Source organism: Miscanthus floridulus, chromosome 5 (genome assembly GCF_019320115.1).
Source record: "Miscanthus floridulus cultivar M001 chromosome 5, ASM1932011v1, whole genome shotgun sequence".
Lineage (NCBI taxonomy): Eukaryota > Viridiplantae > Streptophyta > Magnoliopsida > Poales > Poaceae > Miscanthus > Miscanthus floridulus.
The window spans coordinates 82,411,637-82,435,178 of record NC_089584.1 but is presented as its reverse complement, the minus strand read 5'-3'; the positions used below and the strand labels follow the sequence as shown (position 1 = coordinate 82,435,178).

The 23,542-nt window shown below is 51.5% G+C and overlaps 3 protein-coding genes across 3 annotated transcripts; all 3 read left to right on the top strand.

Annotated features, from left to right (window-relative positions):
* Nucleotides 1-224: 224 nt before the first annotated feature.
* On the top strand, nucleotides 225-2,284 carry LOC136452478 (amino acid transporter AVT1J-like). Its single transcript, XM_066453090.1, has one exon. It carries the CDS (start codon nucleotides 331-333, stop codon nucleotides 1,642-1,644), a length of 1,314 nt encoding a protein of 437 aa, XP_066309187.1. The 5' UTR covers nucleotides 225-330; the 3' UTR covers nucleotides 1,645-2,284.
* An 8,396-nt stretch (nucleotides 2,285-10,680) lies between these two features.
* LOC136454835 (uncharacterized) lies at nucleotides 10,681-11,232 on the top strand. Its single transcript, XM_066455099.1, has one exon. It carries the CDS (start codon nucleotides 10,681-10,683, stop codon nucleotides 11,230-11,232), a length of 552 nt encoding a protein of 183 aa, XP_066311196.1.
* Nucleotides 11,233-21,208: 9,976 nt separating this feature from the next.
* LOC136452477 (amino acid transporter AVT1I-like) lies at nucleotides 21,209-22,759 on the top strand. The gene is made up of 2 exons (XM_066453089.1): nucleotides 21,209-21,428; nucleotides 21,544-22,759. Exons 1-2 carry the CDS (start codon nucleotides 21,233-21,235, stop codon nucleotides 22,674-22,676), a joined length of 1,329 nt encoding a protein of 442 aa, XP_066309186.1. The 5' UTR covers nucleotides 21,209-21,232; the 3' UTR covers nucleotides 22,677-22,759.
* The last annotated feature ends 783 nt before the right edge of the window (nucleotides 22,760-23,542 follow it).

Here is a 23,542-nt window from a genome sequence, read left to right as displayed (position 1 = left end):
GGCTACCATCACCACATGGAACTCTGCGAGCAATCAGTGGTTCCGTTCAGCTATTGGCTATAGCGACCACGGGACCAATCGGAGTCCCAGGTTTACAATTCTCGATAAGGCTGCAGCGTGCAGCCGTTGGAGGAAGCTTCGTCGCCAACAGGCGGCACGCCTGAGCACTGGGCTATATATAGCTCACCACTCGATGCTAGATCCATCAAACTCGAGAGTCTCGACATCCATCGATCCATCTAAAGCTACACAACCTCCTCTCTTCTATCTGCTCCTTCCATACACTGCTCTGCGCCGCTCTATAGTCACCACTCACCAGCAGATCAGAAAATGGAAAGCCAGAACACATGCGCAGCGGCGTTGCCGGTGAGCACGCTCAGCGAGCCTCTCCTCCTGGGGAAAGGCGCTGACCTCGCCACCGGCGACGACGACCTCGAGGCGCAGCTCACTTCGTACCGCGCGACCGGCGCATCCTTCTCCAGGACGTGCCTCAACCTCACCAACGCCGTCTCGGGGATCGGGGTACTCTCCATGCCGTACGCGGTGGCGCAGGGCGGGTGGCTCAGCCTGGTGCTCTTCGCCCTCGTCGGCGCCGTCTGCTATTACACCGGCACGCTCATCGAGCGCTGCATGCGCGCCGACCCGGGCGCCATCGCCAGCTACCCGGACATCGGCAAGTTCGCCTTCGGCTCCGCCGGACGGAGGGCCATCGCCATCTTCATGTACGTCGAGCTCTACCTCGTGGCCATCAGCTTCCTCGTCCTCGAGGGCGACAACCTCGACAAGCTCTTCCCGGGCTCCAGCGTCCAGCTCATGGGCGGCTACCGGCTGCAGGGGAAGCAGCTGTTCATCGCGCTGGCCGCCGCCGTCGTGCTGCCCACCACATGGCTCAAGAACCTTGGTGTGCTCGCCTACGTCTCGGCGGTCGGGCTCGTCGCGTCGGCGGTCCTGACGGCGTCGCTGGTCTGGGCCGGCCTGGCCGAGACCGGGTTCCGCCGGAACAGCACCAGCGTCCTCAGCCTGGGCGGCCTGCCCACCTCGCTGGGCCTCTACTTCGTCTGCTTCACCGGCCACGCCGTTTTCCCCACCATCTACTCCTCCATGAAGAACAACAGGCACTTCTCCAAGGTGCTGCTCATCTCGTCGGTGCTATGCAGCGTCAACTACGGGCTGACGGCGGTCCTGGGCTACATGATCTACGGCGACGACGTGCAGTCGCAGGTCACGCTGAACCTGCCGTCGGGAAAGCTCTACACCAAGATCGCCATCGTGACGACCCTGATCAACCCGCTGGCCAAGTACGCGCTGCTGGTCGCGCCGATAACCGCGGCGATCGAGGAGAGGTTCTCCCTTCCTGCTGGGAGCGCGCCGGCGAGGGTTTCCATCAGCACCGTGGTGGTCGTCAGCACGGCGGTGGTGGCCTCGACGGTGCCATTCTTCGGCTACCTCATGTCGTTCATCGGCTCGTTCCTCAGCGTCATGGCGACAGTCATATTCCCCTGCCTCTGCTTCCTCAAGATCTACAGGGCCGAGGGGATCCGCCGTGCCGAGATCGCGGCGATCGCGGGTATCCTGATGATGGGGGTGTTCGTAGCCGTCACCGGCACCTACACTTCTCTGCAGCAAATTATAGGCACTTTCTAAGATTATAGTTAGTGCTCTGACACAAGACTTCACTGACGTAAAATGTTCCAAGAAACGGAGCGTACAAATTTTTCAACAACTTGTACTAACCTAGAATTGATTATGAAATTAATTAATACTTCCGTCGTCCTTAGAAATATCTAAAAAATGTATCAAGTATAATGAAAAACAGAAAGACAACTTTGCATTAAATTTGAGCATAAATTTAGTAGGTAAACTTGCCATTTATCAAGCATTCCCCTTTGTATATGATTAGTTCCTGTTTAATAAAGCTATTAGCCCTCTGGGATTAGTTGAGCTTACTTTGTACGGAGTATAGGACAAAAACTACTTGGAAAAATAAACACCTCCTTCCTTTACTAGAAAGATTGGACATACCCAAATACAAAAGTTTGTCCTTCGGAGATGGAGACCTTATATTCTGTCCATGTGTTGTTTCTATTTTGATTGACATCCCCAAAGGTAGAATGTTCAGGTACAAAAACTACTGGATGGCTCATGATCTATTCGTACGTGTGGCACAACATGGTGGGGGCAATTCCTTCTAAACATCTTGATTAGGCAAAAAAAATTAATAGCGAAGTTCAAGAATTTGAGGAGAACCTTGAAAACCTGGCACTCTAGCCTAAATGCAAACATTACAAATGTTTGTCCTTTCCGAAACCTGATTACTCCTTTGTCTAATTCTACTGGACAAGACTATAAGCATCGTTGTAAAGTAGCTCTTGTTTAGGAGCTTATAAGGACAGATTGGGTACATATAATTCTTCTTATATGCTCTTTAACCTCAATGACTTGCTCCCTCAGGGATGAGATCCCAGCACTTTAGAACAACCTTTCACAAAGGAGGAAATTAATGTTGTCATTAAAATTTTGCCTAATGATAAATCACTAGGCACATATGCATGGTTTTAACAATTAGTTCTTGAAGAAATGGTGGGGTTTTATTTCTCAGGACTTCTATAGTCTGATGGATCCTTTCTACAATGAAAATCTCTGTCTCCAAAGAATCAATTGATCTTATATAACGTTAGTACAAAAAAAAACTACCCCCATCACCGTCAATGATTACAAACCCATTTCACTTCTTAATTTCTCCATGAAGGTAATCACAAAACTGATCACTAATAGGCTTCAGGGGGTCATTATGTAGCTTATTCATCATAATCAATATGGTTTCATAAAGTCAAGGACAATTCAAGGTTGTTTGGCCTGGACCTTAGAGTACCTTTCTGCCATCATTCCAGAAGAGAGTTGACCATTTGAAAGCTTTATTTTGAAGAGGCTTTTGATAAAATTGAGCATGAGGGAATGATCCAAATAATGCAGGCCAAAGGTTTTAATAGTAAATGGTTAAATTGGATGAAAGCTATCTTCAATACTGGTAATTCATCAGTTTTACCTAATGGGGTGCCAGAAAAACTTTCAATTGTCATAGAGGGGTTAGGCAAGTGGACACTTTATCTCCCCTTAATTCTTTTTGTGTTGGCCGCTGATTTACTCTGGTCAATTATCAACAAAGCTACTTCAGTATGACTTTTGAAGTTGCTAATTCCCTTATAGTACACCAATGACTTCCCCATTGTTCAATATGCAGATGATACTTTGATTATCATGGAAGCTTGCAGTAGGCATATGTTCACTTTAAAAGCTTTACTGAATACTTTTGCAACTCTATTGCTCTCAAAGTTTATTTTTCAAAATCTATGATGATGCCTATTAATGCAACTGGAGAGAGGATGACTATTTTATCTTCTCCTTTTGGATGCTCTCAAGGCTCCCTACCTTTTACTTGCCTTCCTTTAGGCCTTTCTAATCTAGGAGTGGTAGAATCTTCTTACGGGCGGTTTCAAGGTGTGAACAAAAGTTGATTACAACATGTTCTTTCCTCTCATAAACTAGTAGATTACAGTTAACAAATGCAGTCTTCTCCTCCCTACCAACTTTTTTACATGTGCACTTTAAACTGCATGCAACAATGATTGTTCAAATAGATAAATATTGTGGACATTACCTCTGGAGAGGAGCAGATATAAATGCTAAGACACCCTCAAAAGCATCATGGCCAATGGTATGTAAGCCCAAAACTGAAGGTGGACTAGGAGTGCTCAATCTCAAAACACAAAATCAAGCTTGTCTTTTGAAAAATTGGCAAAAATTCTTTAACAAACCTAATGTGCCTTGGGTCTCATTAGTTTGGGGAAATCCCTACACCAATGGTAAACTTCCAAGCCATGTCACGAAAGGTTCCTTTTGGTGGAGAGATGTTTTAAGTATGCTTATTAATTTTCAAGGAATTGCTTCAATCAATGTTTTAAATGGTCAAAGTTGTTACTTTTGGAATGGCCTATTGAATGGCAGGATCCTCGGTTAAGACTACCTTGAGCTTCATTCTTTTGCCAAGAAGAAGAACATTATTGTCTGTAATATTTTGGAGACTGCTCATATTTTCATCAATTCGATTTGACTCTATCAATGCAAGCTTTTGAACAACTTCAAGAACTTCTCTATATTCAGGGACTCCCAATTCCCAAGAGAATGATACTTGGTTTTATAACTCGGGTTCTTCACACTTCTACTCTTCCAAGGCATATAAAGCTTTGATTGGACACATGCTAGTTCATGCAATTACAAGAGGCTCTAGAAATCCTCTCTAAAACCCAAACACAAAGTATTCCATTGGTTGCTCCTTAAGATCGATTGAGCACAAGAAATCTTGTGCAATGCAGAAACATGACTCTCTAATTAATACTATGATTGTGTCCTTTGTCCAGACCACGCCACTGAAGAGACTTTTTTCCATCTCTTCCTAACATGTACTTTTCCAAGGGAATGTTGATAGTCTCTTAATTTTGCTTTATGGTAACCTTTATAATCTAGAAGACATTTGTAGAAACTTGAAGACATAGCTACAGGTGCATTTTGTATGGAGATTATTGGCTTTATGATCTGGAGTATCTGGATATCTATACATAACTTCATCTTTTGGTGTTTACAACCCTCTTTGCAATGGTGCAGATTGATCTTCAAAAAGAATTCGCTCTAGTCATTCATCAGATGAAAGCAAAATACTACCCTCTTATTAGTCAATGCCGAGAAGCCCAGTTTATTTTTCTTGTTTTTCTTTATTTCATTTTTTTGTTTCGTAAAACTCTCTCGAAGCCAGGGCGAAGCCAAGTTATGTGTGGGTGGTGCATAAGCACCATGCAAAAAAGCATAATTAATACTAAGTAGCTTATTTTCACCATATAAATTAGTTAAAATTAGACATGTTTCTATCAGTGAGTACTGTGCACCACCATAGATTCGAAGCTAGCTTCGTCTCTGCTCGGAGCACATTTTTTATATATATCTATATATAACTACTAGTAGGGGACAATCCCTTCTAAACATAGCTTGTTGGGATCATAAACCCGGAGTCCCTCATGTACCGGCTTTTCAACAAAGGCTCGGCCCAACAGACAATGTTGCGACCAACGCGCAAACTCATGGGCCGGCCCAAATACCTAGACGACAGGCCGGAAAGATGATCCAATCTCCGACCGGAAGGCCTGGCCGAGGAGGAACGGCGCCCACTTCCGACTCCGGCCTGCCTCTCCGACCAGAGCGCTCGCTTCAGTCTCCAGCCCGCCTCCGGACGGCCTCTCTGACCGTAAGGCCTGGCCAAACACCACTTCCGACTCCGACCCACTTCTTCGACCGGGGATGCGCCGAACCCCTGCTTACAACTCCTCTCTGGCTGGCGCAATCAGAGCCGACTGTGACCAACCGACCGGGGACTCCCGCTCGGTAAGGACCAGGAAACGGACGGAGAAAGTAAGGCAGCGCACTCAAGTCAACCGCAATACCAAGGACCATACCCTGTACACCTTCAGGACAGTACCCTGCGACCTCCCTAGCATGACAGAACACAAGCAGTGTTGTAGATGCCGACATTTTTCCTACAGTGTTGTGGGCGCCATCAACTTCCATACCAGACAAATACGGTAAGGCTCCCTCCACATGCCTCTGAGGCATCAACAGTGTTGTGGGTGCCGGCATTTACCGTACCAGGGGAACATGGTAAAATCCCTTGCATGCCTCTAGGTATCAATAGTATGGCAGGCACCGACATCTGCCATACCGGAAGAAGACGACGCAACCTCCCTCGTGCATCTGACATTCAACAGTATTGTGGACGCCTACCATCATCTTGTACCCGCCGGCGTGGGCAGCAAGACTTAGCAGCATACGTACTCTCTCCCTCTCACTTGTAAGACCATCCCCTTCATCTATAAAAGGGGATACGCTCTCTCCCAAAAGATAGTGGATTCAGATCGATCAAGTTCACCAGTACACAACAATAGAACCACCAGGTTTAAACCTCAAGCACATGCTCGAACACATAGCACATAGCGGAGCTCCCGTCACTCTTGGCCCCTCTAACCAGAATCCGACCGGACCTCTTGTACCTCCCCCCCATCTTTCTCCTTCTCTTTTGTAACCCCACTGCAAACTTCGAGCACCTGGGCTCAGGAATAAAGTCATCAACCGACTCAAACTAGACGTAGGGCGCGTTGCCTGAACCAGTATAAACCCTGTGTCATTGAGTACTAGGCCACCTCCGATCACAACGTACGGCAAAACTACAAATATTTACATATTAGTCACTTTCTGCACCGACAGTTGGCGTCGTCCGTGGGTAAGACGTTGTACGTTCAACACTTTTTCATCATCGGATGGCCCACTTTTCCGCCACCTTCACCATGGCGGGCTCAAGCGATACAACTCGCTTTGGCTCACTGGAGTTTCCCGCACTCCCACCTGTTGGGATGTGGGTTCCACCCATCTTTGAGCCATCCTAGGCCTTCCTCTTCGGAAGTCTAGACTTCATCGCCGACCGGCTCGGCGTACTACGCCTCCGTGAGGAGGCACTCGTTCCGGCGCCCGTCGGAGGGGTGCCCTCCATCAGCTCTGGAACGCATGATGACTTCAACGACGAGGCACCAACGCTTCATTCCGAGCAAACTCTCTGCTCAAACCCCGATGTGAGTAATGTACATACTGTTATTTACTCTCTATTTACTATCTCCCACCGATTATCCGGAGGGACCGTATTGTCCACACCACGAACACCGTACGATTGGTTCCCCTGTGGCCTCGCACCCCCCGTGAACGTGCGAACTCGGGGGCTCCGAAGGACGCTGGCGCCATCCCCTCTCACATCTGAATTCGTGGGAATGGCGAGCTATGCTCCTACCACTTTCCACGAACTCCTGAATGACGAGGTTGAGAGCGATGGCTCCAGCATCGGCGACGTGGTACCTAGCCACCGTCCGTCCTGAGAGTGCGCTATGGCGGACGCCCCGGGACAGCCGCCGATGGTTGCGGAGTCTGTGCAGACTCACACCCCTCTGGACCCGTGTGCGGGGGCCCTCGCGCTCGCACAAGGGCACGCCGAGGAGCTACGACAACGGCGGTAGAACCAGTCGCCGCCTGCCCCGACGCACTCGGTGCAGCACGTTGCACCCCATGCGCATGACCCGGCAGGTGGTGCCCGAGGTTGCGCCCGCCAGGTCCAACGTGACATCATGAACGAGGGGAACGACCCCCCCACAGTTCGCTGGGGCTAGCCAGAACATCGCCGTTGCAGCAATGCTTCTGCGCGGCGTTCCTGAGCCCGTCAACCCCTAGGAGCGGGCGGTCTACCGAAACCTCCGGGCGCTGGTAGAAGCCGCTGCTGTTCAACAAGCAGAAAGCTCCACATCGTGACTCTGACACGCGCCCTCTCTCCCCACTAGGGGAGTAGGGACGCACTAGATGGATCGCTCCATCTGCTCGCCGCTACAGCCGCCAAGCATGGCTCGGGAGGCAGCGGCTGCGCCGTGGTCCGACCAGCTGCCTACTCCACACCGACCGCCGGTACGCAAATGGCCTAGTCTGCACCAAGACGCTCACAGCGTTATCAGCAATCGGCATCAGGCCTGGCATGATGATGACGTCCACCGGGTGGCGGTGTGGGCAGGTGACACGGGTCCTAGCCGAACCATCAAGGGGAGCGGTGAAATGCGCCCTAGGCATGGTTGCCGCCTAGACGACCGGAGTCCCAGCCCTAAGGGCCCAGGACCACTGGCCTTTAACCAACATATCTGGAGAGCGCCATTTCCGTAGCGCTTCCGACCGTCCACCAACATCGCCAAGTACACCGGGGAGACAAATCCCGGTATTTGGCTCGAAGATTTTTGGCTCGCCTGTCGAGACGGAGGGGTGGATGATTACCTTTTCATCATTCAATATCTCCCCATCTACATGGGGGAACATGTTCGGGCGTCGCTCGAATTCCTCCTGCACGACAGCATCCGTGACTGGGCGGACCTCAAAAGGGTCTTCGTCGGAAATTTCTAGGAGATGTATGTCCCCCCTAGTAACTCCTGGGACCTCAAGAGCTACCAGCAGGAGCCCAGTGAGTCCCTATGGGATTACATCCGTAGGTTCTCCCAATGATGCAACTCCCTCCCTGATGTCGTCGACGCGGACGTCATCAGCGCATTCCTCTCTAGGATGACCTGCAAGTCCCTGATCCACAAGCTTGGCTACCTGAAGCCCCGTACCACCCGTGACCTGCTCGACGTCGCCACTAACCACACCTCTGGCGAGGAGGTGGTTGGAGCGGTCTTCAACGGATGCCAGGACAAAGGCAAGGCCAAGCGCGCGGACCAAGACGAGGGCCCCTCCACACAGAGGGGCAAGAAGAACAAAAAGGATCGGCGCCGATCGGACAACACCATGTTGGTCACCACAGCTGATCGCACGGGCAAGCAGCCCTAATAGGGCCTACCTGACCACTTCAACAAGCTCATGGATAGCCCGTGCACCAACCATGCCTACCCCATCAAACACCTCTATAGGGACTACGAGCTCCTCAAACGTTTCCTCTGATAGGCCGGTGGGCCAAAAGAGGGAGACGGCAAAGAGGCGGCAGCCAAGAAGGGAGACGCGGCAGGCAAGGATGGAGATGACTTCCCCGAACCTGAGGAATGCATCATGATCTTTGGTAGATCTGACGCCATCTGGTCCAAACGCCAGCATAAGGTGAGCTATAGGGAGGCATGCGCCGCTGAGATGGTCGTCCCCTCCTTCCTCAGCTGGTCAGAATCTCCGATCACCTTTGATCAGAGGGACCATCCCTCCCACGTCGCAAGACTGGGATGCTACCCGCTCATCGTCAACCCCATCGTCCGCAAGAAGCGCCTCACCAAGGTGCTAATGGATAGAGGCAGTGGCCTCAACATCCTCTACGTCGACACCCTCGACGCCATGCACATCCCCTGGTCGGAACTCTGCCTAGCAGGCTCTCTCTTCCATAGGGTGATCCCGGGAGCGCAGGCATACCCACTCGGGTAGATTGACCTACCCATCATGTTTGGCAACCGAGCCAACTTCTACTCAGAGGTCCTCACCTTCGAAGTGGTGGACTTCCTAGGGTCCTGCCACGCCATCTTGGGGCGGTCATGCTACGCCAAATTCATGGCAATCCCCAACTACACCTACCTCAAGCTAAAGATGCCAGGACCAAACAGCATCATCACCATGAGCAGTGCCTTCTCGCATGCCTTCACGTGCGACCGCAAACATTTTGAGCTCGCCACAGCGGTCGTCAACTCATCAGAGCTCCCATGGCTCAGGGAGTCATCAACCCTAGCAGTCCTAGACTACAATAAACCAACCTCCTTGATGGCCTTCCGCCCGCTTGAGGAAACCAAGGCGGTGGGAATTGACCCCACCAACCCAACCAAGATGGTGCGGATCAGGACCTAGCCCCCGACCAAATAGGAATGTGAGCTCGTTGACTTCCTACACGCCAATCGCAATGTCTTCACATGGAAGCCATCTGACATGCTAGGCATACCATAGGATGTCACCGAGCATGCACTATGCCTCATTCTGGGCTTGAAGCCCGCTAAGCAATGCCTACGCCGCTTCGACGATGAGAGGCATAGGGCCATAGGCGAAGAGATCGCCAAACTCCTGGTAGCTGGATTCATCAGAGAGGTATTCCACTCCGACTGGCTTGCCAATCCTGTTCTTGTTAAAAAGAAGATCGGGAAATGAAGAATGTACATTGATTATACTGGTCTCAACAAAGTGTGTCCAAAGGATCACTTTCCTTTGCCGCACATAGACCAGATAGTTAACTCCACCTCGGGTTACGAGATCCTCTCTTTTCTAGATACCTACTTGGGCTATCACCAGATCACGATGAAAGAGTCCGATCAGCTTGCAACCTCATTCATTACCCCGTATGGTTTGTACTACTATGTAACCATGCCTTTCGGCCTAAAGAACGCTGGCGCCACCTACCAAAGGTGCAAGCAGCAATGCTTCGCCAACCAAATTGACCTGCTCGATCAGCCTGATCAAGCCGAGCGGCCGAAACCAACAATCGCCGTCTATGTTGATGACATAGTGGTCAAAACAGCTCAAGCTTGTGACCTAATTGCAAACTTGGCCACAACGTTCGCAAACCTCCGAAGGTTTAACATCAGATTGAATCTCGAGAAATGTGTTTTTGGGGTTCCAAAGGGGAAGCTGCTAGGATACATTGTGTCCGAGCGTGGCATCGAGGCCAACCCCGAAAAGATCATGGCCATCTCTAACATGGGCCCTATATGCAACGTTAAGGGCATACAAAGGCTCACCGGCTGTCTAGCTGCCCTGAGTCAATTCATCTCTTGACTCGGCGAATGGGGGATGCCACTCTATAAGCTCCTCAAAAAGGCGGACGCCTTCGTCTGGACTGAGGAAGCTTAGTAGGCTCTAGAGAGCCTCAAAGCATCCCTGACGTCGGCCCCAATCCTCATTGCTCTTGAACAGGGAGAACCCCTCCTCCTCTATGTCGTGGCAAGCAACCATGTGGTGAGCGCCGCCCTGGTCGTTGAAAGGGAGAAGCTGGGACACCACCTTAAGATCCAGCGGCCCGTATACTTCGTCCGAGAGGTACTCATCGACCCCAAGGTCCGGTACCCCTAGGTGCAGAAACTCCTATACGTTGTGCTGATGGCGACCCAGAAGCTCCTGCACTACTTCACCGACCACGAAGTCGCGGTCGTCACTTCATACCCGCTCGGAGACATCGTCCACAACCGCGACGTCGCGGGATGGATCTCCAAGTGGGCACTCAAACTCATGGGCCACAACATCAGGTATATCCCCCATACCGCCATTAAGCCTCAAGCTCTCATGGACTTTGTTACCAAATGGACGGAGGTCCAGCTACCGACCCTAGACGTCACCCACAAGTACTGGACAATGTACTTCGATGGGTCCATCATGGCACCCGGCTCAGGGGCTAGAATGGTTCTGGTCTCCCCAGATGGGAGTAGGCTACGCTACGCCATCCGCCTCCACTTTTTAGCCTCAAACAATGCCGTGGAGTATGAGGCCCTCATCAATGGACTTCGCATCACCATCGAACTTGGTGCTACGCGACTCTACATTCGCGGCGACTCGGAGCTAGTCGTCGATCAGGTCAAGAAGGAGTCCTCCTGCAAAAGCCCCCTCATGGCAGCATACTGCCTAGACGTGCGCAAGCTCGAGGACAAATTCTAGGGAATCGAGCTACATCACGCCCCCTGAAAGGACAACGATGCCGCCAATTTCCTCGCAAAATTGGCCGCTAGGCGAGATCCATCTCTGAGCGGGATCTTCATCAATGATCTCCACGAGCCATCCACCCACGTTCTGGAAGGTCCGATCTAGACACACCTTGATGCCAAGCCGACGCCTGGGGGCTCTGACCCTGACGCCAAGCCGGCGCTCAAGGGCTCCGACCCTAGTGCATCTATGACGACGTCACCCACTGATGTCGCCATATTGGCACTCGATCAAACCGACTGGCGAGCGCCGCTACTTGCCTACCTTCTCGAGGATGTTCTTCCGCCTGAAAGGACTGAAGCCCGATGGATCGCTCGACGCGCCAAGACCTTCATCACGCTCGGTGATGAACTCTACAAATGGAGTCCATCAGGGGTGCTCATGAAGTGCATCCCCACCAACCAGGGGAAGCAGCTCCTCCTTGAGGTCCATGCTGGGATCTATGGACATCATGTGGCCCCGAGGTCGCTGGTCAAAAAAGCCTTTCACCAAGGCTTTTACTGGCCCACTGCACTACGAGATGCAGAGGAGGTCATCCACAGGTGTGAGGGATGCCAATTCTATGCTCGGCAAACTCATTTGCCGGCATAGGAACTTTAAACCATCCCCATCACCTGGCCATTCGTGGTCTGGGGCCTCAACATGGTAGGACCCCTCAAAAAGGGCCTGGGCGGCTTCACTCACCTACTCGTAGCAGTCGACAAGTTCACCAAGTGGATAGAGGTCAAGCCCATCACCAACATCCACTCGGAAGAGGCGGTCAAATTCTTCCTCAACATCATCTACCGGTTCGACGTTCCTAACTGTATCATCACTGACCATGGGACTAACTTCACCGAAAAAAAGTTCCTAGACTTCAGTGATGGATATAGCATCAGGATCAACTGGGCCTCGGTCGGACACCCATGTACTAACGGTTAGGTCGAGCATGCCAATGGCATGGTCCTCCAAGGACTTAAGCCACGCATCTTCGACCGACTCAACAAGCACGCTGGGTGATGGGTTGCAGAGGTCCCAACGATCCTCTGGAGCGTGAGAATGACCCTAAACTAATCCACAGGGTTCACACCCTTCTTCCTGGCCTATGGAGCTAAAGCAGTGCTGCCCTCCGACCTCGACCACAGCGCCCCAAGAGTAAAGGCTTTCGACCGCGATTGAGCCACGGAGGCTCAACAAGATGCAGTTGACCTGCTTGAAGAGGCCCGCGAGACGACCATCATCCGCTCTGCTCGCTACCAGCAAACTCTCCACAGGTACCATAAAAGGAAGATCAGGGGGAGGATCCTCGAAGTCGGTAATCTCGTGCTCCGGAGGACCCAATCAACAAAGGAAAAACACAAGCTCTCTCCACCATGGGAAGGACCATATACGGTAACCGAAGTGATCCAACCGGGCACCTACTGACTAGAGGACGACAACGCCAACATACTCACCAACACTTGGAATATTGAACAACTATGTCATTTCCCCCCCTAAATTTGGTCTTACCGCTTTTTAGTCAACACTTGCTCCTGTAAAGCACCCTAGTCTGAACATTTTCGGCCCGGGTCTCTCGAGGGCTCCATGAGTGTACAATACTAAATACTACCTCTCTTTTTTTTACTATCACATGGTAAAAACTTTTTGCCCAAACAAAAGGGCATTCCATTCCATTCCTTTGATTACCCTACGTGGCTTTGTTCTTACTCCCAACCGAATGCACCCCGCCATGACCTACGGTTACGAGCAGCTGAGCCCCGCGGGCCATGCCCAGGTTCCTAAAAGATGCAGCCTATGGAACGAATGGGCAGGTGCAAAAAAGAAAGGATAAAAACAAAGCTATGCTAGGATAAAAAACAAGGAATGGATGGTGATTCTATCACAAAAAACAGAATTGATGCATTCATTGATACAAAAAAATTGTTCACACAGCGGCTCCCCCACGAACTTAACGATTACATTTGCTGACTACTACTACTCCAAATACTACTATGGTCGCTCAGTGGCATTAGTTGATGCCAAAGGAGAAGCCACGGCACATACCGCCGGACATAACCACCGCCGCAAGGGCCCCACCTAGTTCCGCTCCCTCAACTTCGGCGAGCGCAACGGGTACCTCAAGGACCTCGCCTGGTTCCACTCCCTCGACTTTGGCAAGCGTAACGGGTACCTCAAGGGCGTCACATCCATAGATGCTCAGCAGAAGAGCATGGAGCTCCTGACCTTCTCATGTAGTTGAGGCAGCTCCTTGGCAGGGATGCTGCCCGCCGAGGTATGGCCACCGTGGCTGGAAGATATCACATCAAACTTTATGAACTGGCCAACCTGAGCAGCTGCAGGCACAGAACCCTCCACCAGCACGATCCTGGGCAACTTCCCCTTAGACAAAGCTCGCCTAGTGAAGATCCACTGGAAAGAGTCCATGTACAGCTCCATCCCGAAAAAGGCCTCGCAGATGAATCCAACGCGCCACCTCCTTCGGCGGAAGCCGCCCCTTCTTAGGCAAAGACGGTCAGCACCACCTCGGGTAGCCTCCAGCTCAACATTGTGCTCTAGATTCATGAAGGGATCTATGAGTCCTCCCCTCGCTTACCCTCTCTCTCACTTAGGAACCGCCGTGGCATACAGGCACTCTCGGTGAGGAGGAAGGAGGAGAGGCAATAGTTGGACAATAGGCAAAGGACTATGATGAGAAGCCCTCTCCCTTCCCCTATTTAAGGAGGAAACGTGGCATCTAAAGAAGGGCAAAGGATCAGAGTAAAAAACTCTCTCCCTTCCCCCATTCAATGCGGATGGGAAACGATGGGATGCAAACTGACCGACGGAACGACGCCTAGTCAGACAGGACGTGGCCTAGGTATGGCCCACCACTACTGCACGCTGGGCGCAAGAACCAAAGCACCACCACGCGCAGGCGGCCCTCCGCCTTCCTAGGCAGGGCTTGGAAAGACCCAACTACGGGATCTCCGCCCAAGAGAGACCATCGGGCTCCCTAAAGTCAATCAAACGGCTCAAGAAAACACCAAGGGACAGGTAAGGAGCAAAGGGACGCCCCATGTGGGCCATGCCAACTCTATCACGAATGACGAGCACAGATCCCGATCGGACATTTCCGATTGAAGCTCTTTAAACCCCGTCACTCGAGTCATCAAGGTAACATTACCAAACCCCACTCTTTCTTTATAATCATTCATACATCCATACACGCATTCATACCATACGCTCGCACCCCCCGGACGATTTGGGCCTGAATCACCCAGGGGCTCGGGAACTAAAGGCATCGCACATGCGGCAAAACGCATCACAACGCTCCGTGTTGCGTCACAAAGCGGCAGTTGCCTCATTCGACATGAGCAACGGCCGATCAGGGTTCGAAGGCCAGCCCACAAAGGGCTCGAGGCCACCTCGCATCAAACAAAGCCAGGGGAGAAAATGTAGATGAGCGCCGTGTGGCCCTAGCCCAGTCTGCCCCAAAGCGAACAAGGTCATCTCGACCTTCTCGTTCGATCCTAAACCTCTGCCACACCCACAGAATCTCCATCGAGGGGAGGCCAGTGGGCCACCTGGGTTGGTCTCTGGAACGACCCAGGCATCTGCCGGATTATAGGTAAAGGAGCAGTGGAATGTCACAAGAGGGCTATGCCGACCCCGTCACGAACAATGGACCTAGATTCCACTCGATCATACCCGTTAGCGAGCTCACCGAGCGTGTCACTCAAGCCCGAGCGATCGAGGCAAGCGACAAAACTCAGCCCCTCCGGTTGTGAGAAACCGAGGACGGGGTAACACACAAAACTCAAACCGACCTCTACCAAGCCCAATGGGGCTCAGGGGCTCAAGACACCTAAGCTAACTGCCTCGGTTTGCATGGGCTGCACCGACGCTAGGATCCACGAGCTCTGCCTCGCCCGATCCCTAAACTAACTACCTCGGCTGCGCGGGCTGCACTGACGCCAGTATCTGCGAGCTCCGCCTCGCTCGATCTGTAAACTAACTGCCTCGGCGGCACGGGCTGCACTGACGCCAGGATCCATGAGCTCCGCCTCGCCTGATCCCTAAACTAACTGCCTCGGCTGCGCGAGCTGCACTGACGCCAGGATCCACGAGCCCGTCTCGCCCAGTCCCTAAACTAACTGCCTCGGCTGCGCGGGCTGCACCGATGCCAGGATCCGCGAGTCCGTCTCGCCCGGTCCCTAAACTAACTGCCTCGACTGTGCGGGCTGCACCGATGCCAAGATCCACGAGCTTCGCCTCGCCCGATCCCTAAACTAACTGCCTCGGCTACGCGGGCTGCACCGACACCAGGATCCGCGAGCTCCGTCTCGCCCGATCCCAAAACTAACCACCGACTCTGTCTCGACTAAAATACACGCACACACGCCCGCTGACAGAAACCCCCAGACGATTCTACTCAAATCACCCGAGGGCTCGGGGGCTGCACCTAGGGTACGCCCGCGCGCACCCACCATCAAGATAAAAATCCCCCAGATGATTCTACCCGAATCGCCCGGGGGCTCGGGGGCTCCTATCGGGTTCATAAACCCGGGGTCCCTCATGGACCGGCTTCCCAACAAAGGCTTGGCCCAACAGACAACGTTGCGAGCAACACGCAAACTCATGGGCTAGCCCAAAAACCTAGACGACAGGCCGGTAGGACGATCCAATCTCCGACTAAAAGGCCTGGCTGAGGAGGAACGACACCCACTTTAGACTTCGGCCCGCCTCTCCGACCGGAGCGCTTGCTTCGGTCTCCAGCCCGCCTCCGGACGGCCTCTCCAACCGGAAAGCCTGGCCAAACACCACTTCCGACTCCGACCGAGGATGCGCCGAACCCCTGCTTATAACTCCTCTCCGGCTAGCGCAATCAGAGCCGACTGGGACCAACCGACCAGGGATGCCCGCTCGGTAAGGACCAGGAAACGGACGGAGAAAGTAAGGCAGCGCACTCAAGTCAACCGCAATACCAAGGACAATGGATATCACTGATATTATATTTGTTTTCACATTTCTAGTTGGATTCGGATTCGAATACGGATAGTATCAGCCATGCCGGATAGGATACGATTAGATGTCGACATCATAAATATGTGATTTGAGTATTCGGATACGGATACGGTATCGGATGTTGAATATCCGGACTCGGATACGGACAGATCTGAACCCCTCTAAACAGATTCGGACTCGAATACGGTGGGAAAATATCTGTTCTGTTTTCATCAGTACCTGCAGGACAGTACCTTGTGACCTCCCTGGCATGACAGAACGCCAGCAGTGTTGTAGGCGCCGATATTTTCCCTACAGTGTTGTGGGCGCCATCAACTCCCATACCAGACAAATACGGTAAGACTCCCCCACGTGCCTCTGAGGCATCAACAGTGTTGTGGATACCGGCATTTACCGTACCAGGGGAACATGGTAAAACCCCTTGTATGCCTCTGGGTATCAACAGTGTGGCAGGCACCAACATCTGCCATACCGGAAGAAGACGACGCAACCTCCCTCGTGCATCTGACATTCAACAGTATTGTGGGCGCCTACCATCATCTTGTACCCACCGGCGTGGGCAGCAAGACTTAGCAGCATACGTACTCTCTCTCCCTCTCACTTATAAGGCCATCCCCTTCATCTATAAAAAGGGATGCGCTCTCTCTCAAAAGACAGTGGATTCAGATCGATCAAGTTCACTAGTACACAACAACAGAACCATCAGGTTTAAACCTCGAGCACACGCTCGAACACATAGCACATAGCGGAGCTCCCGTCACTCTCAGCCCCTCTAACCAGAGTCCGACCGGACCTCTTGTACCCCCCATCTTTCTCCTTCTCGTTTGTAACCTCACTGTAAACTTCGAGCACCTGGGCTCAAGAATAAAGTCACCGACCGACTCAAACTGGACGTAGGGCACGTTGCCTGAACCAGTATAAACCTTGTGTCATTGAGTACTAGGCCACCTCCGATCACAACGTACGGCAAAACTACAAATATTTACGTGTTGGTCACTTTCTGCACTGACATAGCTATTTATAGGAAAAAAGAAAGATGGAATTTTTAACTAACATATATGTTTTTTTAAATTGGTTACACATAGGGATAATTGATATAAAGCATACGTTTAAGCGGTACGTAAGATAATCATGATTGTCGGTGGTAGACAGCTCCTAAATCTTAATGAATTTTTTTTCCAAAGGACGGCAAGAGCTTTGCCCCTAGTTTTTCCTAATCTAAATAAAAAGTAAAAACGCACGCTTTTCACAGCGGTACGTAGGCGACATGGATCCGCGCCGCGTGGCACTTGAGCGCGTAAACATGTTGTTGCCGCGCTGATGCCCACGTCACCACGTCACGGTCACAACGTGAATGAACGGCAATAGAAATACCGTATTTAAAAGGGTTCACCGCGGTATTAGCCTGTGGTGTATCTTAACGTCAAGCGCAGGCGCCGCATGTTGCACATGTATATTCTTGTTACTCGTGGTAGAAAAAAACCTGGCCACCTGGGCCGCGATGGGAACTAGTATTTCTATGCGTGGCTGCTCGCCCCGTCGCCGTCGATCCAGTCATTTGCGGCATATCAGCCACTGGGATAGGACCGTAGAAAGAGTGCCGTCCCGTCACGATTACCGCGACCGACCACTAAAACCAATCGGGTCAGCGTCAAAATTCTCGATGTCACGATCTGTTTGCGGGCGTTGTTTTAAGTTGTAACCTTCGTTTCAGTCACTCGGCATCGGCAAACCATCAGCAGATCAGAGCCTACCGCTGGCTGCGATCGTCGGGCCTTGTTTAGATGCAATTGTATCTACCTCAATCTACGTGTATTGCGGTAAACTAAGAGTACGTAGAACATAGTTTAATTTTTATCTTGATTCACTTTACACACGTACATTGATGTGGAATGAGTGTATGCTTAGTTGTTTCCAGATCCATCCCAATCACGAAATCTGAAGCTCTAGCCTCCAACCGGTACTCTCTAGTCCCTACATCACTCGGGTTCGAAAAAATTCTGACATCAACTTGATCGCTTGCTAGCTGATTTGGAGCAATGGAAGATCATAGAGAGATTTTCCTGTGTACCATTAAAAAAGATGGCCTTTTCTTACAGGCCACTAAAAAGTTCGGACTTACCTAGGTGCCATGACACTTTATTTCTTTGCCCTCAAAGCCATTCCGTCCATTTTCGTTGGTAACGGTGTGTAACGACGAGTAGAAAAGACCGAAGTGCCCTCAGTCTAGGGAGGATGAGTGAAATTGCCGTTTGCCCTGTGTGCCACTCCCTGATTAATGCAGGCCAGGGTGTTTTTTTCTTTCGGGGCCGGGGCACGGGGCCGCGGGCGTCAAACTGCGGTGGATCCGCGGCAGGCGCAAGCGCAAGTGGATCGGGGGTTTTGGTGGTGGGAGACGCCGAGACGGCGCGGGCGGCAGCGTGCTCTGCTGGGGGCTGGGTGGCGGCGGTTTGGGCGCGCCTGCCTGCAGCTGCAGACCTGCAGGTGCAGGTGCAGTTTTTTTTTTTTTTTGACGAGAAACAAATTTATTTCAGCAGCATCTAGCTGCAAGAAGGACTGTGAACCTGTCGTCCTGCCCCTGCACGGCACCGGCTGGCCGACACGTATTGTGGCTAGGCTATAGCTGACGCAGAATGGAGCGCGAAAAGTCAACCGCGAGGAATGGTGTCAGATGGAGAACGTTTTACTTGCAATCCACGTCACACCGATCCGCATTGGCATGGCGCACACGGAGTACGGTGAACACTTTTTTGCTTGTGTTCTGGACTGGTCTGTGAACCCCAGACGCTTTAGATCCATCGTTTTCGCGTGTTCTTTCGTTCTCTGGGTGTTGCAATTTGAGTTTCGGCGAGGATAATCCAGCACGATCAATTTCGTCCCACGCCACGAGTGATGACCAGATCCGATCCGGAACGCCGGAACGGAGACACGTAAATTTTAGGGTAATGTTATATGGGATGTCATACGAGGTGTTCGGATACCGATGAAAAAACAAATTATAGAATTCGTCAGTAAACTACGAGACGAATTTATTAAGCCTAATTAATCCGTCATTTCACATGTGTGTATTGTAGTCGCAATCTGTGTAATTAGTTATTTTTTAATCTATATTTAATACTCCATGCATTTGTCTAAACATTCGATGGGACATGGTGTAAAATTTTGGTGGAGAATCTAAACAAGGCCGTAGTTGGATGCTGCAGCAGAGAGTTTAATGCTCAGACTAGAAAGAAGGGTCATGTTCGCTTGAGCTTATCGGTCAAAATCAGTCCTACTTTTTTATTATGAAAATATTGTTTTTCTTTCACAACAAATTAGCCGCGGTGCCGAACATGACAAGACTAGAAGAGGTCGTCGCCGGCTAGGATGCATGCGGCGTGAAGCAGGTACTACGGCGGTGCTTGACGAAGAACGACGCCGCGCCGCTGACTGCATCTGCATGCCGCCGCGCCCAGGCGGATTAAAGTACAGATGCAAGATTATCGACTTCTCCTGGATCCTGGTTGGTTGAGCAGCAGATGAATGCAAGAGAAAACAAACCATCGCAAGTTGACTGGTGATCTTCTGCAATCATCATGCTATGCGAAGTACCCATCGTCCTCTAGTGCAACCATCTTTGGGTCAAAACGAAGATCTTGCACGTTCGAAGAATCTTGCATGCATGCACCATGGTCATTAATTTTTGTTACTCATGAACCCAAAAAAACCATGGATTCACCGTGGCCCACTTTACGTATATCAAGATTTACATTATATAATAATAATCTTTGCCCCGCTTCCACTAAGCTGCATTGGTCAGGGAGTGGCACACAGGGCAAACGGCAATTTCACTCATCCTCCCTAGACTGAGGGCACTTCGGTCTTTTCTCCTCGTCGTTACACACCGTTACCAGCGAAAATGGACGGAATGGCTTGGGGGGCAAAGAAATAAAGTGTCATGGCACCTAGGTAAGTCCGAACTTTTTAGTGGTCTGTAAGAAAAGGCTATCTTTTTTAATGGTACGCAGGGAAATCTCTCAAGATCATAGCACCTGTCTCATCGCAACGTTGTTGCCGGCACATTCTGTCCGGACTCCGTTCAATCTCTGCGTCCGGCAGCGGCCATATGACACATGACAGTGGCATTTTGCATGGTGTGGGTAGCAAACTTCCACCATCCGTTAGAGTAGGCCTGTCTATTTCTGAAATCACCAACAGCGCTCATTCTTTTGAAGAGCCTAGGGAATCGTTCTAGTTTACACATTAATCTTGATAACAATACATTCAAATAAATTTGATGCCAATCTGTTACTGCTCACGGTCCGACAACTACACAAGTGACTGCAGCAGACCAAGCAGGCCGCCCCGTCAGGACCCGAAGGCCCAAAACGTTGGTGACCGGCCCAATGTGGCAATCTTAGCTTGCTAGTATTGAAGATAAGAGAGTTAGGAGCGTGAGAACTATGAACATTGTAACAGAATTGATTCCTAAGTAATCCTGTCCTCGCCATTACTTGCGTCTCTGTTCTTCTTTCTTCCTCCCCACTGCATCTCTCGGCTAACACAATCTAATTCACAAATTAATCTTGATAACAATTATATATAAAAAAATGATGTCAAGCTGACGTGATGGTGCAGCAACAAATTAAAGTTGTGCAATCGTGACATAGTGATATATATAACTGGTGCGGGGGCTAAATTGCATATTAGATAGGATTTATGAAGCTACATTAATTATTAACAACTACAATACAAATTAAACGATGTTAAAAAAAAAGCACGTTGTTACCTCATCTCCAGATACGTATGCCTTGCCAAGTTGGCATGCATGCCACCCCACGCGTGAGTAGTTGATCGTCGCAGATATTTTCGGCCCAAATATAGGAGTCAGGTTCGTTCCTCTCGTCAATCTTTGTGTTCTTCTATCTAGATAGATTTCAAAAGAAAAAGGACGATTATCTCTCCGATGGAACCTGATCTTGCAGTTAGCAAGATGTGCGAGCCGTTGATGGCGGCGGAGGAGAGCCCTCTCGATGAGCCCCTTCTCGTCCCCGACATTGACGTGGAGCAGCGCGGCAGCGGCGGCGGCGCCGATGACATCGCCAACATGGAGGCGCATCTCCTCCTCCATCACGACACGGGCGCCTCCTTCTGGCGGAGCTGCCTCAACCTCAGCAACGTCATCTCAGGTACGATACGATTACGACCGTGCGTCCATCGATCCTGTTGATTCGCGTACATACATGACGACCGAATACCAATCACAGCAAGATTCATCCAAACGCAACGTGATTCCTTGTATAGGCGTCGGGGTGCTATCCGTGCCGTACGCGCTGGCGCAGGGCGGGTGGCTCAGCTTGGCGCTCTTCGCCGTCGTCGGCGCCGTCTGCTACTACACCGGCGAGCTCATCGCCCGCTGCATGCGCGCCGGCGGAGATGGCGACGCCGACGCCGTCAGGAGCTACCCGGACATCGGCCAGCTCGCCTTCGGGCGGCCCGGCCGGAAGGCCATCGGCGCCGTCATGTACGCGGAGCTCTACCTCGTCGCCGTCAGCTTCCTCATCCTCGAGGGCGACAACCTCGACAAGCTGCTCCCCGGCACGACCGTCGGCCTACCCGGCGGCTACGTCCTGCGGGGGAAGCAGCTGTTCACGCTCCTGGCGGCCGTTGTCATACTCCCGACAACGTGGCTCAGGGACCTCTGCGTGCTCGCGTACGTGTCGGCGGTCGGGCTCGTCGCGTCCGTGGCCCTCACGGCGTCCCTGGTCTGGGCCGGCGTGGCCGAGCACGGCTTCCATGCCGCCAAGGATGCCAATGTTTTCAGCCTCGCCGGGCTGCCCACTGCCCTCAGCTTGTATTTCGTCTGCTTCGCCGGCCACGGCGTCTTCCCGACGGTGTACACCTCCATGAGGAATAACAATGACTTCACCAAGGTCCTCCTGGCCTCCTCAGTGCTCTGCAGCCTCAACTACGCGCTGACGGCGGTTCTAGGGTACATGATCTACGGGGACGACGTGAAGTCGCTGGTGACGCTGAACCTCCCGTCGGGGAAGGTGTACACGAGGATCGCCATCCTGACGACCCTGATCACCCCGCTGGCCAAGTACGCGCTCATCATCCAGCCCATCACGACGGGGATAGAGGAGAAGCTGTCGTCGTCGCGGGGGAGCCTCACCAGGGCGGCCATCAGCACCGCCGTCCTTGTCAGCACGGTGGTGGCGGCGTGCACGGTGCCCTTCTTCGGCTACCTCATGTCCTTCATCGGCTCCTCTCTCAACGTCACCGTCGCCGTCCTGTTCCCGTGCCTGAGCTACCTCATGATCGGAGAGGTTCGCCGTGCCGAGGCCGCGGGGATCGTCGCCATACTGGTGGTTGGAGTGTGTGTCGCCGTCCTAGGAACTTACACCTCCCTGCACCAGATTGTGAGCACATTTTGATAGCACATTTTTTAGCAGGCAGTGCACAATGATTCTTTGATTTGTTCGTTGGATTGAGAAGCTGAGAGATTTGTAATGCAATTTGGAGGATAACATGTTAATATGCAGCTATTTGTCTTGCTTTCTGTGATGCACTTAAATGACGGCTTATTAAGAGCCAGTTACTAGTTGGGGCACGGCACAAATTAGTCGACATTAGCTGGAGTTGGCTAACAAGTAGTTGAAGGCTTAGCTAGTTGACATATGAGCCTGCATCCGGCACGATGCTAACACTGGACCTACCAATCACCGATGTTCAGAAGTTCAGAACTTCAGATATAGGTGGCCGCCTGCAGTGTTACCAACAGTTTGGTGTCCATGCAGGCCGCAACAACATCAGATAAAAGGCCCTATTATTACTCGCTCACCAGATAAAAACTAGTGACAGAAATATCGCCACGGAGGTTGGTCGCAATCCAGATCGGACGGGTAAGCGTAAGGTTTCATAACATGATGCCATACGATGCTGAAGCCAAGGATTGCTGGCTGCCCACCTGGGGCAATGTGTATACTTCACAGCATTTCTACTCTCATGTCTTCGGTACCATGGAAGCACATCCAATCTTCAAAGCCATCTGGAAATCTAGATGCACTCCACGTGTGAAATTCTTTGCGTGGCTTGTCCTGGTGGACCGTTTGAATACCAAGTCTATGCTCCAGAGACGACATCTAAATATACAGGATGATAACATCTGTGTCATGTGCAACCGTGGTGCAGAGGAGACCATTGATCACTTATTCTTCGACTGCCCCTTCACGAAGGAATGTTGGGCAATCATCCATTTTGACTAGAATGACACGCTGCAACTTTCAGATAGATTGGTACA

Bases quoted from the DNA above. Each gene is read 5' to 3' on its own strand.
- LOC136452478 (XM_066453090.1), top strand. From the start codon at position 331: ATGGAAAGCCAGAACACATGCGCAGCGGCGTTGCCGGTGAGCACGCTC.
- LOC136454835 (XM_066455099.1), top strand. From the start codon at position 10,681: ATGGCGACCCAGAAGCTCCTGCACTACTTCACCGACCACGAAGTCGCG.
- LOC136452477 (XM_066453089.1), top strand. From the start codon at position 21,233: ATGTGCGAGCCGTTGATGGCGGCGGAGGAGAGCCCTCTCGATGAGCCC. The intron at 21,429-21,543 runs GTACGATACGAT...TTCCTTGTATAG, and splicing joins CCTCAGCAACGTCATCTCAG to GCGTCGGGGTGCTATCCGTG.